At 32.8% G+C, this 16,756-nt stretch overlaps 1 protein-coding gene across 11 annotated transcripts in view; it reads right to left on the minus strand.

The window, feature by feature from the left end:
* Positions 1 to 16,756, minus strand: part of CHD9 (chromodomain helicase DNA binding protein 9) — a 177,749-nt gene that overhangs the window by 67,077 nt on the left and 93,916 nt on the right. For 10 of the 11 annotated variants that reach the window (XM_074314881.1, XM_019732338.2, XM_074314879.1 and 7 more), the window contains 9 exons: positions 14,324 to 14,438; positions 10,551 to 10,697; positions 9,219 to 9,287; positions 9,080 to 9,135; positions 8,324 to 8,441; positions 6,442 to 6,528; positions 6,107 to 6,244; positions 4,089 to 4,210; positions 748 to 991 (listed from right to left, as the gene is read on the minus strand). In XM_074314881.1, coding sequence (XP_074170982.1) covers positions 748 to 991; positions 4,089 to 4,210; positions 6,107 to 6,244; positions 6,442 to 6,528; positions 8,324 to 8,441; positions 9,080 to 9,135; positions 9,219 to 9,287; positions 10,551 to 10,697; positions 14,324 to 14,438 — 1,096 coding nt within the window. Of the gene's footprint in view, positions 1 to 747; positions 992 to 4,088; positions 4,211 to 6,106; positions 6,245 to 6,441; positions 6,529 to 8,323; positions 8,442 to 9,079; positions 9,136 to 9,218; positions 9,288 to 10,550; positions 10,698 to 13,538; positions 13,597 to 14,323; positions 14,439 to 16,756 lie in introns of all 11 variants that reach the window. The other variant, XM_074314883.1, reaches the window with a different exon arrangement.

Here is a 16,756-nt window from a genome sequence, read left to right on the forward strand (position 1 = left end):
ATATTACCACTTAAAACTTGGCATTTCATGTCTTCTAGTCTTAACTTTCTGTTAGACAATTCTTTCTTATAATTCCATCTCTTAATTTTATGATCTGTGTATGTAGCAGAAAAATAGGAAATCTCTTCCTAATGAGTACATGGCCAAACTAAAATTAAAAATATTCCTCTAAGATACATGGGAGAAGAAAACCATAAAATTACCAGAGTACTGCAATAACCAATCCAAAGGTGAAAAGATACAGAAGTATGCTTGCATCTATATATAAAACAAACCAAAAATTTCAAAATGTTTAAAATCAAAATCCAGCGAACACAAAAGAGAACCTACGGCTTCATATCAATAGGCACCTTTAAACTCATGGTGTTCACTAGAGATTTAATTTTTTAAAATGGAGGGAAAAGAACTGGAAGAAGAACAAAGAGACCATCATAATTCTAAATTTAATGTCATTTTAAAACAATTAGTAAAACAATCGTTCTAGTTTAAAAATTAAAGATACAAATCTGTACATTTGTATAAATCAGCAAATTTATACAGAACTAGAGCACCAACTTGACTACTATTGTCACTGTTCTCTTTAGCTACTAAAATTTATTGTAAAATAAATACGATGAATAGAGAGACTTAAGTAAGATCTAAGTAGGCAATGAAAATCTACCCTAAATTTGAAAGTAATTAATATGTAATGCTCATCTTGTTCAAACCTGATAATTCAACAAACAAACAAAATGACCAAGAACACACCTGTGAGTCCCTGAAGTACATCTCATATTGCTGTATCATCTGTCTGCTAATCAGGCTCCCATGATAAACCACAACATTAATATCAGTCCATGTACGAAATTCTCTCTCCCAGTTTGCAATAGTAGAAAGTGGAGCAATAATCAGGAAAGGTCCTCTTATACCAGTCAGAAGGATTTCGTAGAGGAATGTAATTGATTGAATGGTTTTGCCAAGACCCATTTCATCTGCTAAAATGCAGTTTCGTCTGAAATAAACAAATATATTATCCATGCATACATTGGGTTTTTCTATATACTACAATGTTTTCAAAGGTAAATATACAAAAATAATCAAAGATCAAGTTAAAATGCCTGCATTTATAAAAATGTAAAAGTTGCTGAAACGCAGAGTAGGCTTATGATTACAATTTTATTATAATCCTGCAAAAGGAAAACTACAGATTTTTGTAGCTCCAAAATAAAGATACCACCCATTAGATGTTTGATTTTTTAAAGAGTAAAATGGCAAGAGCAAGGCAAACTAAATATTTTCTTTAGGAAGCATTTTATTAAATACCTTCTGTATCTCAGGGACAGTATGAGAAGATGGGATACAAAATAAATAGAGCATGTTCTCTAGCTTCCAGGGGCTTGTATCTACTAGAGAAGCCAGACATGCAAATAAATAATAAACAGTCATGCAATGTGCTATTAGGCATTGATTTTCAACTTTGGCTGTGCATTAGAAGAGTCTACAAAGCTTGAAAGAGATAGAAACCCAGGGCCCTCCCCTATCCATTCTGATTCAATGTGTATGGAACAGACTAAAAACAGCTGTAATTTTTAAAGAAGCTCCATAGATGATTATGATATACACCCAGTTAGACTCACCAGTATTAAGTTTATTATGGAGGCTCAGAGGAGTAAGTGTCAAACTGTGGCTAGAAGAGATGCAAGACGAGAAGACCACCAGGAGGTCAGTGTTTGCCAGAGTACACAACAAAGGAACAGAAGTGTCCAGAACCTGATCCACTAGGAGACCACAAGGTGCCTTCTCTCAAGACCATATGGTTTTGAGAGAAGGGTAAAGGGAGGGGATAATACTAAGAAGCAGGAGGCATAAATACAGAAGGTTAGACATGATTCTAATATGCACTGGACGTCACTGAAACATTTTTTTCAAAACCTGGTTAGATTAGGTTTGTATTTTGGAATTTACTCTAGCGCCATTGTGGACATTAAGTGCGGTGACTAGAACTTGGAACACTAATTGGGAAAGTAGTGCAATACTGCAGGACAGAAGGGGTGGACACCTGGACCAAGGGAGGAGGGACTAAGAGGAGAGAACTGATTCCAACGTTATCAGTTGGAATGGTCGCGACCTAGTGATCAACCAGGTATACAGTGTGAATGTGACAGCCAGATTTCAGTTTGGGGGACGAAATGAATTGTGTTATTCTTAACTGAGATGCAAAATATGGAGGAAGAATACATTTGGTATGGAGAAAACCAGAAATGATAAGACTGATTTTGCATCTGTTGTGCTTCAAGGATCACTGATAGACATTAGGTAGCAGGAGGCAAACAGGAGTAAGATGTGGGGTTCACATCCTTTTTGAGACAAAAGTATGAGATCATTCGAATATTACTGATAAGTGAAAGCACAGAGGGGTGTAGAATATGGCTTAGGGAGAACAAATATGTCAGCTGAGAAGAAAAAGACTGAATGTGGGGCAAGAAGGACCAACACCGCAAACGTAGGCAGATGAAAAAGATTCAGCAAAGACTGTTGAAAGGAATGGTCACAGAGGCACTGGAGAGCTAGGAGAGAGTCACATTCCAGAAGCTGTTGGGGGTGAGCATGGGGACAAAGTTTAAAGAAGGAAGGAGCGGCAACTATTACCCGATTCAGCTGATAGCAAATTAGGGCTGAAAAACGTCCTGTGGAGTGGAAAATTAAAAGTTTCAGAGCTCGCACAGGTAACTCTTCCTAGAAATTTACCTAGGAAGTGACAAGAGGGATCAAGGTAGCTAGAAGGAGAAAGAGAACAAGGAGACATTTTATCCTTTTCTTTATTACTTTTATACATAGGTTAAATCCAAATTTGTTCACAGACTTAAGGGACGGCGCTGGTCTTCAGAGATGGCTTGAAGATATAAGAGCCAAGGATGACAACTGAATAAAGGGAGCTTCTGAGAAGACTGGACGAGATGCATGTCAAGAGTTGAGGTGGAAGCATTAGTCCTGGTCCTGGGGAGGGACCTTTCAACTTCTGATACACAGGGGTAGAGGTTAAGAATTACATTTGTAGGCTCGGGTGGCAGGCAAGAATTTAAATGAGTTCATCTACTGGCTGGCCCTAGGCTCCTCTAAGAAGCAGTCATAAAAAGAGTGACAGAGGTAGGGTTGTGATAAAGGGCTTGAAGAAAGTGGTGTTTAAAACAAGCAATGCAGAAAATGTGAAAGGGTACCAAATGTGAAAGGGTACCAAAGGGAAGAAAAAAAGTATTTTGTTAACTATTTTACCTGGAAGGTTCTCTTGCGGAAAAATAATGACTAACATTTACAAATACAAACCAGGGGAAATCCCATACACTGCATGGGATTACAGGTCTCCCTAACTCCATCTGACTGAGTCTTATGTATGATTCACCATTACTAAGTGGAACAACTCAGAAGAATCATGTGAGAAGTAAATATACAGAAAAATTATTTTGAATAAAAGCGTCATCAAATTTAACTATTATTACTGATAATAGTGCCTTCATCTGCTCCTTTGTATACACTAATATACTTCTTTCTCAGCCATGGTACCATTTTTACTTCTTTGCAATTATCTCTTCATCTCAATAAAAAAAAGTAAGATAATATTCCATAAAGCATTTGAACAACTTAAAAAACAGATAATAAAAGGGGGTTATCTGTTACTAAGTTCTGATATTTTGTATTGAATTCCTTAGCAACTGCTGACAGCCTCCTTCCTTAAAGATTTATATTAAACAAAAGACTTAATTCTTACAGATGTAATTGGTCACACCTTACTAACTAGACTCAATTATTGACAGACAAAAGTATACGTTGATAAGTTGAAAAACATTCTGTAACAGATATGTTTTATGATGTTAAGAAAGGTATTTCAAATTTAATTATTAATCAAACTACCAACTTTCTTCAATTAGATTGGTATATATTTAAATAAAGCAATTGCAGTCAAAATCCTAAATTATAATTTACATATCTTCCTGAAGTAACATCACTTTCAAAAACAAAGAGTCCATGACAGTTACAACAACAGCAGTACCTATTTTACTTAACATATTTTTTCACATACTAAAATTTTTTTGTTAAGATATACTACATACCTATTGTACCAATTGAACAAGAGCCAGTTGAGTCCTTCCAGCTGATATTCCCTGAGTTGATTGCCATTTTTATACTCCCTGGATTGATCTATTTTTTTCCAAATATTAGAGGGAGGACGATCCTTAGTGGAAAAACAAAGAATGAATGATGTATTTCAAACGTTTTAATCTTCCATACATCTCATAAGCAATACTTTTAAAGTAATCTTAGGAGCAGAACACTATATGGCATTAGAATGAAATTTCACAAACATCTAAAGACCAAATTAATTCTACACAAACCATTCCAGAAAAATGAAGAGGAAAGCATACGCCTGAACTTATTCAATGAATGATACCAAAATCAGACAAAGACATTACAAGAAAACTACAGACCAATATCCCTAATGCACACAGGTGAAAAAATTCACAACAAAATTTTAGCAAATGGAATCTAACAATATATAATAAGAAAGGTAATACATCATGACCAAGTGGGGTTTTCCCCAGGAATAGAAGGTGGTATAAATTTGAAAATTAATCAATGTTGATCAACAGACTAAAAACCAAAAATATAATATTCTCAATAGATGCAGGAAATGGATTTGAAAATCCAACATCTATTTCTAATAGCAACTGTCTTTAAATTTTGAATAGAAGGTTATTTCCTTAGCCTGACAAGGTACATCTTTGAAAAGGCCAAAGTTAACGTCAGACATCATGGTTGAGACTGAATGCCTTTCTCCCTAAGATCAGAAAAAGATAAGGATGTTCACCATTATTCAACACTGTACAGACGCACTGCACCATCTCCACCCCAAAAAGAAAATCTTTCCTTATTACAATATCCCTTGATCCACTCCTCCCTGAACTAATAAACACGTTTTTTCCTGCTTCAAGGAAAGGAATGTAGAAGTAAAAAAAAAAGGAGGTTAGCTGCTGTTCTCTTGGTAATAGACTACGGGTATTATTGGGAGATAAATTAAGAAGACCAGAAAATCAGGAAAATACAAGAAACAAAATATTATAAAAATAGTATCTCTTCCATGCAACAATTAATTCATTTGCTTTTCTTACACCACCTCTCCAAATTTTTCATGGAAGACTGCCTCACTCTGGTGCTAATCCAAAAGTGATCGGTTCCTGTCTTTCCACATATAACTCCCTCTTAAGTACAACATTTCTATGACCAAATTATATTTGAAAGAGGATAGGCCAAAATATTTAATAAAATCATAATGTGTATCCTCTAAGTGAATTTCTTTTTGTTGGCTCCCTAAACTGGATTGACATGACAACAATCCTGTTTTAGAGAAATGAAAGTAAGAAATAATGTTATTATTAGCAATATCACAACTTGCCATAAACTTCTAGAATTCTACAGTTTCTGTAATAGAAAAATAAAAAACTGACTCAATTTTTTTTTTTTTTCTGAACAGGGAAAAGATATGCATGTAATCTATAAGAAACCAGTGTGCCTAATTTATATATGCCTTTAACAATATTCTATACAAAAGGTTCTAAAAATAAAGTTACTATGGAAGTAGATGAACTATTTAGTTATGGATAAATAACTGGTTTACAGAAAAGAAGGGAAAAGTCGATATAATGTGGATTTTTTGATAGAGAATTACTCTAAGGAGTTAAAACTGATATATGTGATATTTTCATACATGAAAAGGAAGTTATTAAATTCAGATATGAGGTAGAAGTGTTCATAACTTTTCTGGAGGGAAATTTGGAAGGAAATACTCATCACAATTTTAGATGCACATATGCTCTGACCAAACAATTAAAATTCTGAATTCTGAATTGTTATAGGAACTTGTACAAGGGCATCATGTTCAATGTTCAAAAAACTAGAATATCCACTAATGGAGAAACAGTTAAATTAACATACATATATGATACTATGTAGCAATTTTAAAATACAGTATTAATTGTATACAAAAGACTGAATTAAAAATTCAAAGATTACGTAAACCTGCTGAATAAAGAAGTGCTTGGATTTTATCAAGTTGTCTAAGATATGTTCTTACCAAATGTCTTGTGTCAGGTCTTAAAGCTTGCAGTTGTTCAAACTCTTCTATTTTTGCAAGATCTACATCTTCTTTTAGTTCCCAAGTACTATCTTCATATGGTAATGAGCACCACTTTACTAAATAGTAAATAACAGGCTGTAAAAAAAATTTTTTTGTTTTAACATCTGGAAAAATAGTTAGAAAGAGTTTAAAGATATTAACCTACATCAATAAAAACTAACAAAACACGTTTTATTGTTCTTAGGTCATTAACTTTTTTAAAAAGTAAGTTTTAACATTGGAAAGTTTTAGGTTTCTCTTACTTAAAAAGTTTTTTTTTACCAAATATTTACCTCACCAGTATCTTTATCTTCACAAAAAGAGACTTCTAACACTCTGTCTACTTCAACGTAGTCTGGGTTAAATGGTTCTTCTTCCATCTAAAATTAAAAAGTAACAATATTTGACGAAGAAGTAGAAAGATAAAATTTACTAGCTATTCATTGTAAGACAAATACATTAAATTTGATTTCAATTAAATTTCCAATAAATGGAACATTTCCTTTTTAATTTCACAAAGATATTTAGGACGTCTATATTATGAATCACCATGTTATATACAATAAAACCAACCAAAAGCACAAAAAATAAGGTACTCCAGACAAATAAGTTACTCTAGAAGATATGTTCTTTAGAAGTGTCCTAAAAGCTGTCTCTGTACCATTCTTTTGCTACCTTCCTCAGGTCCAAGAGTTGAAGACCACCAATCACCCCAATGCAGGCTCACCTCTCAGTTGTATCAAACACTTTCTTTTGCTCAAGAACTTACCTAACTGAATTGCAAACTCTGTGCTTCAGCTACCCCAAACTCAACTGCACTCATTTACTCTTCAACCCATACTTCTTCCTGGGTTGATGGTAACACAGAATTCCCTCTACGCCCTACTCCCAGTTATAAAAGCCAGAAATGGAGGTGCCATCTTAGATTTCTTCTCTTTTAATAATAATAATAATCTAATAAATCATCAATTTGTACAGATGCTACTTAACTATAACTCAAATTGGTTCCCCCTCCTCATTCTCACTACTTCATCACTTCTTACATGTAGAATGTACTACTGAAATGGGTATCATGTACCTCCAGATATGACTCAGGGAGAATACAGCATCATTTTTGTGACATTCTTTTAAAAATCTGCACGACCTGAATTCTGAGAAAATATCACACAACCCCAAATTTAGGGACATGCTACAAAATAAACCACCCTAAACTCTTTCAAAAAATGTCCAAGTAATAAAAAACAAATAAGACCGATTAAAGGCTACGACAACAAAATGCAGTATGTAATGCTGGATTGGATTTTGGGACCAGAATAAGCACACACACAATTTTTGCTATAAAAACGTTAGTGGAACAATTAGTGAAATATGACTAAAGTCTGTAGATGAGACAACAGTACTGCATCAGTGTCAATTATACTATATTTATATATAAAAGAACTTATTTATTATACAAGAGAATGTTTTTAGAAAATAAAGTATTTGCAACTTACTTTCAAATGGTTTAGAAAAAATGTATGTGCATGGCAAAGGCTCACAGAGGGAGAATGAGTGTGAATGATAAAGCAAAAACGGTCAATTGTTAACAATTGGGAATCTAGTTAAACATATGTGGGAATTAATTGTACGATTTTTGCAACTTATTGTTTGAAATAAAATGTCTAAAAAATTTTCAATTAAAAAAAATTTAGATGAATCTAAACTGCTTCAAAAAAAAAAATCTATTAAAAGAAAAAGATTTTAGAGCAAGAAAAAACATCAGACTATTTAGTAAAGTGTAGAAAGGTAAATGAATTTTTCCAACAATGTTCTGTTCATATATATAAAACTGGTATTGAAAATACACAATATATTTCATATACTTAAAAATATTATTTAAAATTTAGTTGTTATATTACCATTTCTACCACTTGACTAACTTTGTTGATAAAATTCTAAGATATTAACACACTCACATTCAACTCTTAAGTACTGAAATACATGCTATTTAAAAATACAGGCTTTATCTACCAGTCTGAATTATCAGTGTTTCTGTTTCAGGAAGTTCCCAATCTAAATTTGGGAAAAGAAAAATACTGTATGTAGATAGCATTTGTAGTCAAATATCAAAGTTTAAAGCCTGAGAAGTAAAATGAATAATAAAGTTTTGATAAATAATACATGTATTCATCTTACGTCTGCAAAAAAGTGTGCTCTTTGTGCTTGTCTCAATTTGAACCGTTTGATTTTCTGCTGGATCCTTTTATCTTTCAAAAGCTGTTGTTCAGTGGCCCACTCACAGTGAAGATAGGAACTAAAATTTTTATAAAAGCAACATATTAGAATAATATATAAAAGCATGTTTTGGTTTATTTAGATTTATTTTTATTCATAGCATACAATACAAAATATTATCTTCCACTTTACAAACAGATAGTTCATCTTTTCATTTAATGTGTCAGTAACCACTGTGATAACTTATATATTCTAAGAAGACTGTAGTCTAAAGTCTGCAATTTGCCATAAACAGAACGGTAAAACTGAATCATAACAAATTGTAATTTATCATTTATTTCTCCATTGTAATAATTTTGTCATGATCAGAAAGCTAATTTGTTTGGAAAACAATGTAATTTTATTTAAAACAGTTTCTTGCACCAAATTATAAGGAAAAAGTTGAATAAAATCTGAAAAGTTCAACAATTCAAATGTAATGTCTAATTTGTAAAAGCATATTTTATAGAGTCCTGCAATCTGATGTTAATAATTGTTTTTTTAAAAAAATTGATTTTAACATGAAAGGTTTTCAGTCTTTTCGTTTTTTGAAAGTTTAAGTTCATGAAATAAACATCTAAAATGCAGATAAAATAAAAATCAATTTATCTTAATATAGTTAGATACATTAACTTACACTTATATCAACATCTATTATTTTCTAATTGAAATACTTACTAATTCTTGTATTTTACAAAAAATTCTTCTGTATCAATCATCATTCCAGGGGATATCTAAGAAAATAAAATCAATAATTATGACTTTTATTATGAACCCATACAATGTAAAGAATAAGATGCAATGTACTATCACTTACTTCCTTTTTCACAATTCTAGAAGATAATATTTTGTCCACAATTGCAGCATCTTCTTCACTTGGATTTTCCTGTAGGAGGGAGGAAAAATCATGGCACATTCTGAAAATTCCTTTAGTTTCCACTTTGTATGTTTAGGAATACAAGAAAATTAACAAACAATATGTAGCACAAGTGCAAGGCACCATGTTAAACGTTAGGAATACAAAAATGGAAAAATAAATGGTTTTTTCTGTCTTCATTATCTGCATCATCATGATAGTGAACACATGCCTCTTAATGTGACAGGTACTACTCTTAGCACTTTATGTGTATCAACTAATCTAATCCTTGCAACGACACTATATGGCAGGTACTGTTTTCATCCCCATTTTACAGGTTTGAAAGCTCAGGCATAGAGAAAGTAAGTACCGTGTTCCCCCCAAAATAAGACCTAGCCGGACAATCAACTCTAATGCATCTTTTAGAGCAAAAATTAATATAAGACCCAGTCTTCTTTTACTATAAGACCCGGTATAACATAACATAACATAACATAACATAACATAACATAACATAACATAACATAACATAACATAACATAACATAACATAACAAACATAACATAACATAACATAACATAACATAAAACATAACATAACATAACATAACATAACATAACATAACATAACATAACATAACATAACATACTGGGTCTTAGATTAACTTTTGCTCCGAAAGACGCATTAGAACTGACTGTCCAGCTAGGTCTTATTTTCGGGGAAACAGGGTACTTGCCCAAGGTAAGGTGCCAGATCACTCAGCTAGCAAACAGCAGTTGTTCGCAATCCAGATAAGGGAGATTAAAGAATCATACAAAGAGGAAAATGCTATGTAATGACATAGAGGTATTAAAACATGGCATTCAGGCAACTGTGTTCATAAAGCCAGTGGACTGAGTGCTTCTCTCCACTGAGTGCAGAGAAGTGGCAGGAGATAAGGCCAGAAAATCCATACACACAATGCTTTGTTATGCTGTGTTAAGAAGGTATCGTTATTTTTGTAAGACTTAGGGAACTACCAGAGTTTTTAGTACAAAAGTAGTATTATTGGGCTTGTAACTTAGACATATTCTGCAGAAAGGACAGAGTTTGGAGGAGCTTCTGGAATACATATTTGGGAAGTGGATGAATCCCTGGCTTTCTGATTTGAATGATTAAAGGTTCTATTACCTACAAAAAGAAATCCAGGAGGGAAAGCTGGAAGAGGTTTTAGGAGGAAATGTAAGTAAAGTACTTTAAAGAATTTATATTGGTTTACAATGTTTTGTTGTCATAATCCCAAATCTGCCTTACCACAAATAATTGTAAAGGCTGTTCACCAGGTAAAGGAGTTGAATTCTTTTTTACTTTCAAAGAGCCTTTAACTTCTTCTTCAGATTGTTTCCCCTCTCCATCTTCTGCATATTTTTTCCTTTTAATTTGTCGATTTGATCTTCTTTTCTGTAATGAACCATAAGGATCATATTTATGGGGCTTATTTTAAAGGAAAGATTTTAAAAATAATTAACTCCAGTGTGGCAGTTTAGTAGTACATTAAATTTTCAAAACTGTACGCAATGTTCATCTTTCCTCATTTTTCCTTTTAATTAAAGGAAGATTATAATTTTCCCTTTTCCACAGGTTTACAATCTTTAGATTTACTTCCTAAAGTTTCAAATAACAAAGATTAGTAATACCTTTATTGCCATTCTTTAGAAATTGTTAAGAATGAAAAAATTTTATTTAACTATTTCACAGCTTGCGCAAAATATAGTTTATTAGTAATTAGTAATAGCTTTATTACTTTTCTTTAGAAACTATTATTAACAAGAGTAAAAAGGTGTATGCTTTATCTAACTATTTCACACCTTGGACAACACATATGCGTATTTTAAACTATTAAAACTTACAGTTTTTGCCCCAAACCTAAACAGTGTATCAGATGAATACTGGTTAAATAATTAATCAGAGGCATAAAACTAAAAGAAATTAAATAATACTTGCCACAAAACCCATGAATTTGCATTTTAAACAGAATAAAACAAAAATAACACAAAATGGTTTTTTAAAGTACACAAAATAATAAAGTACAAAATCTATGAAATAATTAGTGAATGAAGGGGGAACCAGTGTTACTACCTTTACTATCTTGCCTTAAAAATAAAGACCATCACTATCACAAAAACAGAACTAAGTCTTTAAAAGAGTAATACACGTAGTAACATAATTTTTAAATAATCTAAGTAATTTTAAATCAGGTATCAAATACACAAGGCTTTACTTACCTCCCTAAATATCTAATATTTGATGTTCCCACTATAAAAACAAATTCTCACATTGGTTTGAAAATCCCAAAGGACTTAGGTTTGCTTTTTTTCACTTCTCTAAAACCTCATGTATGGAAGCATTTCAGCCAACTACTCTATTGCTCAAGATTTGGTAAATCTACCCCTTCCTCCTTTTTCTATTCCATTTTCTTTTGTATATTCAGTAACTCCCGTGACATCTCCCCAAAATGCAACCAGCAAGTAGACAATGTCTTCAATTTGGTAGGTCTTTCATACTTGCATAGCCATGACAAAAATGGCTGACTCAGGAGTGGTGTGGGGACAAACTTGTTATTTGCATCCAGGAAGGTTGCAGTGGCCTTTAACGTGCCTCTGCCTCCTTCTCTTAAGACCAATGGAATGTTGAGAGAAAGAAAGGAACTAATATGGTAAGTAAGTTCAGTCAAATGCAGTAGACAACTCCATGCCTCATTTAGGATAAGTCACCAACTCCTGGCCAAGAAGACATTTACATTTCAAAACTCAAGGAAGCTACCACTTTTGTTAATATCTGGAAACAGGAAAGTGGCATATAAAAATTATAATAAAAGGACTTACAGAAACCCAATTTTCCCACATCCTGTTGTGAAAGATATAAAATATTTCTTTTTCCCTGGGGGGAAAAATTCTAAGGCACTCTGATTTAATAGTAGGCTAAAGGAATGTTTAGATTTCTATTATGGGCATCATACAGTGCTTCTTAATATTCAAGACTAGTTTAAATTAATAACCAACAGTGACATTTATTATTCTAACAATAACATGTATTAACAATGTTATGTCTCACTAGGCACAAATCTTCTAAATAATGAAGTTTGAGAATAATTCAGTATACTTTTAGAACGTTCTGTTATGCATTAACGTTTCCTTTCTAGTAATTCACGCTCCTATTGCTAGTTTGAAATGCCTCACTTAGTCCTTAGAAAATAGTAAATGAGTGGCTAAAAGAATCCTTTGAACTCAGAAAAGTGCACATGCAGGCAATTCTTCACAAGACACAGTGAAGACCAGTGACTGTAAACTGCTCTCTCATCTTATGAAGACTATTCATCTAAAAGACTTGGTTACGGCCTATTTTATCATAAATTACGTTCCACTAGATTATATAGTTACATATCAGGCATATCCAAACAAGGTGTCACTCTCATCAATTATCTTTCTCTGTCATACAATAGCTCTACTACTTTATAAAATAAACTAATTTGATGTCCACTTTTTTGGCTTATTTAATTTTTCTGGCTTTCTTCCTCCATGATGTTTTTCAAAGCACAATTTAAAAGTGACAAATTCTTTCCTCAAATTTCTTCTTTCTAGCTTTTTTCTTATGTCTTAAAGGCTTTAACACATAAGAGGTCAGAAACATGTTTTTAAATGCTAATACTTCATTATGATATCATATTGTTAATTTCCTATAATAATCTTAATATAATCTGCTGCAGAGGCTTTAAAATAATTTAAGTCTAAATATAGTCAGACTATTGAAGTATTCTCTATTACGATAAAAGGTGAAAAATTAAATGTCATATTCATTTTCAGATTACTATCTGACTCCAAACCTTAAATTACTTTTCAAGTCTTCAAATCTTGACAATCAATTGTGGTTGAAAGTTAATGTGGACCTTTCTATCATTTATATAATGACACATTTAAATATATCAATAATATAGATTTATAAGTGTTTATTAGAAAATATTTCCTTCCTTCCTTCCCCATTTATTTTTGTGTGTTAGAGCAAGACCCATCAAAGCAAACTAACACTATAGTGAAAGGGATGGAAGAAATGTATGTTAACCTACACTACCATTTCATTGTTTGGTGATTACATAATGGAAAAATGGCCAGCATTACTCTAGTAAAAATTAAACTAAATTTTCTCATGTTGAATAAGTTAATCATAAGTTTCCCTAAGTTAAGGATAACATATAAAGAAAAAGCCAGGCCATATAATATTAGGAGCTTCAGTCACTGCCCTTACCTCAACTCTTGCAGCAGCCCAGGAGCCTTGAGCCACTACTCTCCCATTGGATAAGAAGCTGCATAAGGAAGAAGAAAGGCCATTCAGGGGCTTTCTGGCCCCATAATTCAACAACTGCCACCACCCCTTCGGCCTATATTTGTACTTTAATTATTAGAGAGCAGAGGGTGGCCTGAATTATTATGACCTTCACTATATATATATGTGTATATATATATATAATGTATTTTTTTTTAACTTCACAAGGTTATTTTGTATAGTCATCTATTCAAAAAGAAGGGGAAAATACACAGTATTTTTGTCTACATTAGGGGATTTTTAATATAAATGGTTATCTTTTTCTTTGACAGAAGCAGACGAAAGGAATTATCTCTAGGAATGAGTAAATCCATTTGCTTTATCATTTGCAGGTGATTTAAAAAATAAGTATGTCCATCATTAAGTTCATTCCAAAGCATTCTCTAAGTATAGGATATCACTAGATATTTCTTTCTCCGTGCCAAAAGCCAGCAGGGACTTTGGATTGTTACTTAACCTCTCTGGGCTTTTGTTTCATTATTTGACAAATGAGGGGTTTGAGAGGATATATAAGTTTCCTCCCAGATCTAACATTGTAAGATACATAATACTGCTAAGAGTATACTGTAGTAATATTGTCATATAAATTCTACTTTGCAATAAAATGTGTTTTGACTGAACTATAATACAATTATCCATAAAGCAATATTATGCTATCTGAACAATTCTACCAGTGTGTCAGCTCTCAAAAAACACTTAATACTCACTTGAGAGTCTTCCTCTCTGCATGTATGCTGAGCCATCTGCTGATCCACATCGGATATGTCATCTGAAGATTCGTTCTTTCTTTTTTGTTTCTTACCCAATGTAATAATGAGTTTACTGTTTCAAGGGGAAAAGAGTAAACAGTAAGATCTCTTTGCATTTTTGGTCAAATTAAGATTGCCATGATAAACTTTTCACTTGAATGTTCAATCAAAGATGATAATTATCATGAAATCCATAATGTAGTTTTCAAGACAAAAACTGTATTCTAATGGAGCAAATACCAATTAACATTACAGTTAATATACTTGTATATCAAGTTCTATCACTTTTTCTAAGACTCAAAATTATTTTTTTATAGGAAAAATATCAGGCAATGTAACTGTAATAATTAAAATAACTTCCTTATTTTCTTGTAGATTTGAAATGAGGGACTTTTTTCCTTCTCCCTTACTAAATTCAAATTCCATTTAATATCCTTAAATCCCACCTACTCCCTAAAAGCCTCTACTTCTTTCTCCCCTAATTTCTCCCTTACTTAAAACACTTTAACAATTAATTGTTCTTTAATTATTTCATTTATGTTAGGGCTTATCTTAGATGTACTCTATGTTCCTAAGGAGTAAGAACTTTCTTTTACTTATTTTTTTATATTCCAACAGTTTGCCTGCCTGTCTCTCTTATACGTGTGTTAATATTTACACACACATGAAATACAAATGTATAAAATGAAAGTGGGTTTTTGATTTTTTTTCCCTGAACAGAGGTAGCAGTACAGAGTTCCCACATTTCCTTATCTGATTTAATAGATGGGAAGGCATGATCTTAAAGTACCATATTAATCACACTACGCTAATTGCTAATTAGGTAAATTCTATTTTAGATATCTATTCCAAACATAAATAACTCCCAAAATATTTCAGATGTATCAGAAGTTTTCAACAATTATTTCCTAGTGTGAGAGAATTTGGAGGTTAAGGGCATACACTTTGAAATCATAGAGTCAAAGATTTGAAACCTGAGTCCACTGTTTACCTATCTGTGAGACACTGGGCAAATTACCTGATCTCTTCTCACCTTAGTTTCCTTGCCTGGAAAATAGGGATATTATAACAGCTACCTCTACTGTTGTTGAGAATTAAGTGGGATGATGTATGTTACCTCTTAGCAAAGTCTTAACACATAGTAATGTCTCAACTAATGGTTACTGCATCTACCGTGCTTCCCCGAAAATAAGACCTAGCCGGACAATCAGCTCTAATATGTCTTTTGGAGCAAAAATTAATATAAGACCCAGAATTATATTATATTGCATTATATTATATAAGACCCGGTCTTATTTTACTATAATATAGTAATATAATATATAATATAATATAATATAATATAGTAAAATAAGACCGGGTCTTATATTAATTTTTGCTCCAAAAGACACATTAGAGCTGATTGTCCGGCTAGGTCTTATTTTCGGGCAAACACTGTGATTATTATATGCTAGGCATTATCCTTGGTTCTAGGATTTGAAGATAAAGCAGACATAGTTTCTAACCTTGAAGTATCGTTGCTAGAATATGATCACAGTGAAAATGCTAAAATGGAACTTAGCACTCACTGGATGTAATGTGAACAAAAGGAATAAGTGAAGACTAAAGGGGGCCTTACAGAATAGGTGAAGTCTGAGCTTTGAATGACGAAAGGGAATTCAACAGGTACTGAAAGAGGCAGGGTACATTCTAGAGAGGGGGATTCCACAGATGAATGTGAGTACGCAGTGCTAAGAGCATGTCAGGGATACACAGAGTAAGTACTGCAGGAGGACGGAACAGAGATGGTCATCTAGACAGGGTGACGGTCACAGAAGATGGCCTTGTATAACATGCGAGGAGTTAATGTTTTAGTTTAAGGCCAGCTTTTAAACTCCGTAGGGCATGAATTTAAAAAGAATCTATTTGTCTTGTTCACCACTCACAACAAATGACGCTGAGATATTTTTAATGGGAAAAAAAAAGCAATTGGCAAATATGGGAATTTTAAACAAGCAAGTTCTGGGGATTAACTACAGTGAACGATAACGTATTGAGTATTTGAAAGTTGCTGAGAATAAATCTTAAAAGTTCTCATCACGAGAAAAACAATTCCTATGTAAGATGATTGGCAATATGTACATATATCAAATCATGTTGCACACCTTAAACTAATACAGTGTTATATGTCAATTACATCTCAGTAAAATTGGGAGGGGAGAATTTTAAATAAGAGAGCAATGCAACCAGAAGGAAGTGAAATGCAAGGCAGGGAAAACAGTGATGAAGCAAATGATGAAGAATGTAAGACAGCCATGGCTGTGAAGGTAAAGAGGTCAAAATGATGCAATTGTTATTTTGGAAGCAGAACCAGGAGGACCTGGTTATTGACTAGATGAGTAGATGTGAGGT

Source organism: Rhinolophus sinicus, linkage group LG11, assembly GCF_036562045.2.
Source record: "Rhinolophus sinicus isolate RSC01 linkage group LG11, ASM3656204v1, whole genome shotgun sequence".
Taxonomy (NCBI): Eukaryota; Metazoa; Chordata; class Mammalia; order Chiroptera; family Rhinolophidae; genus Rhinolophus; species Rhinolophus sinicus.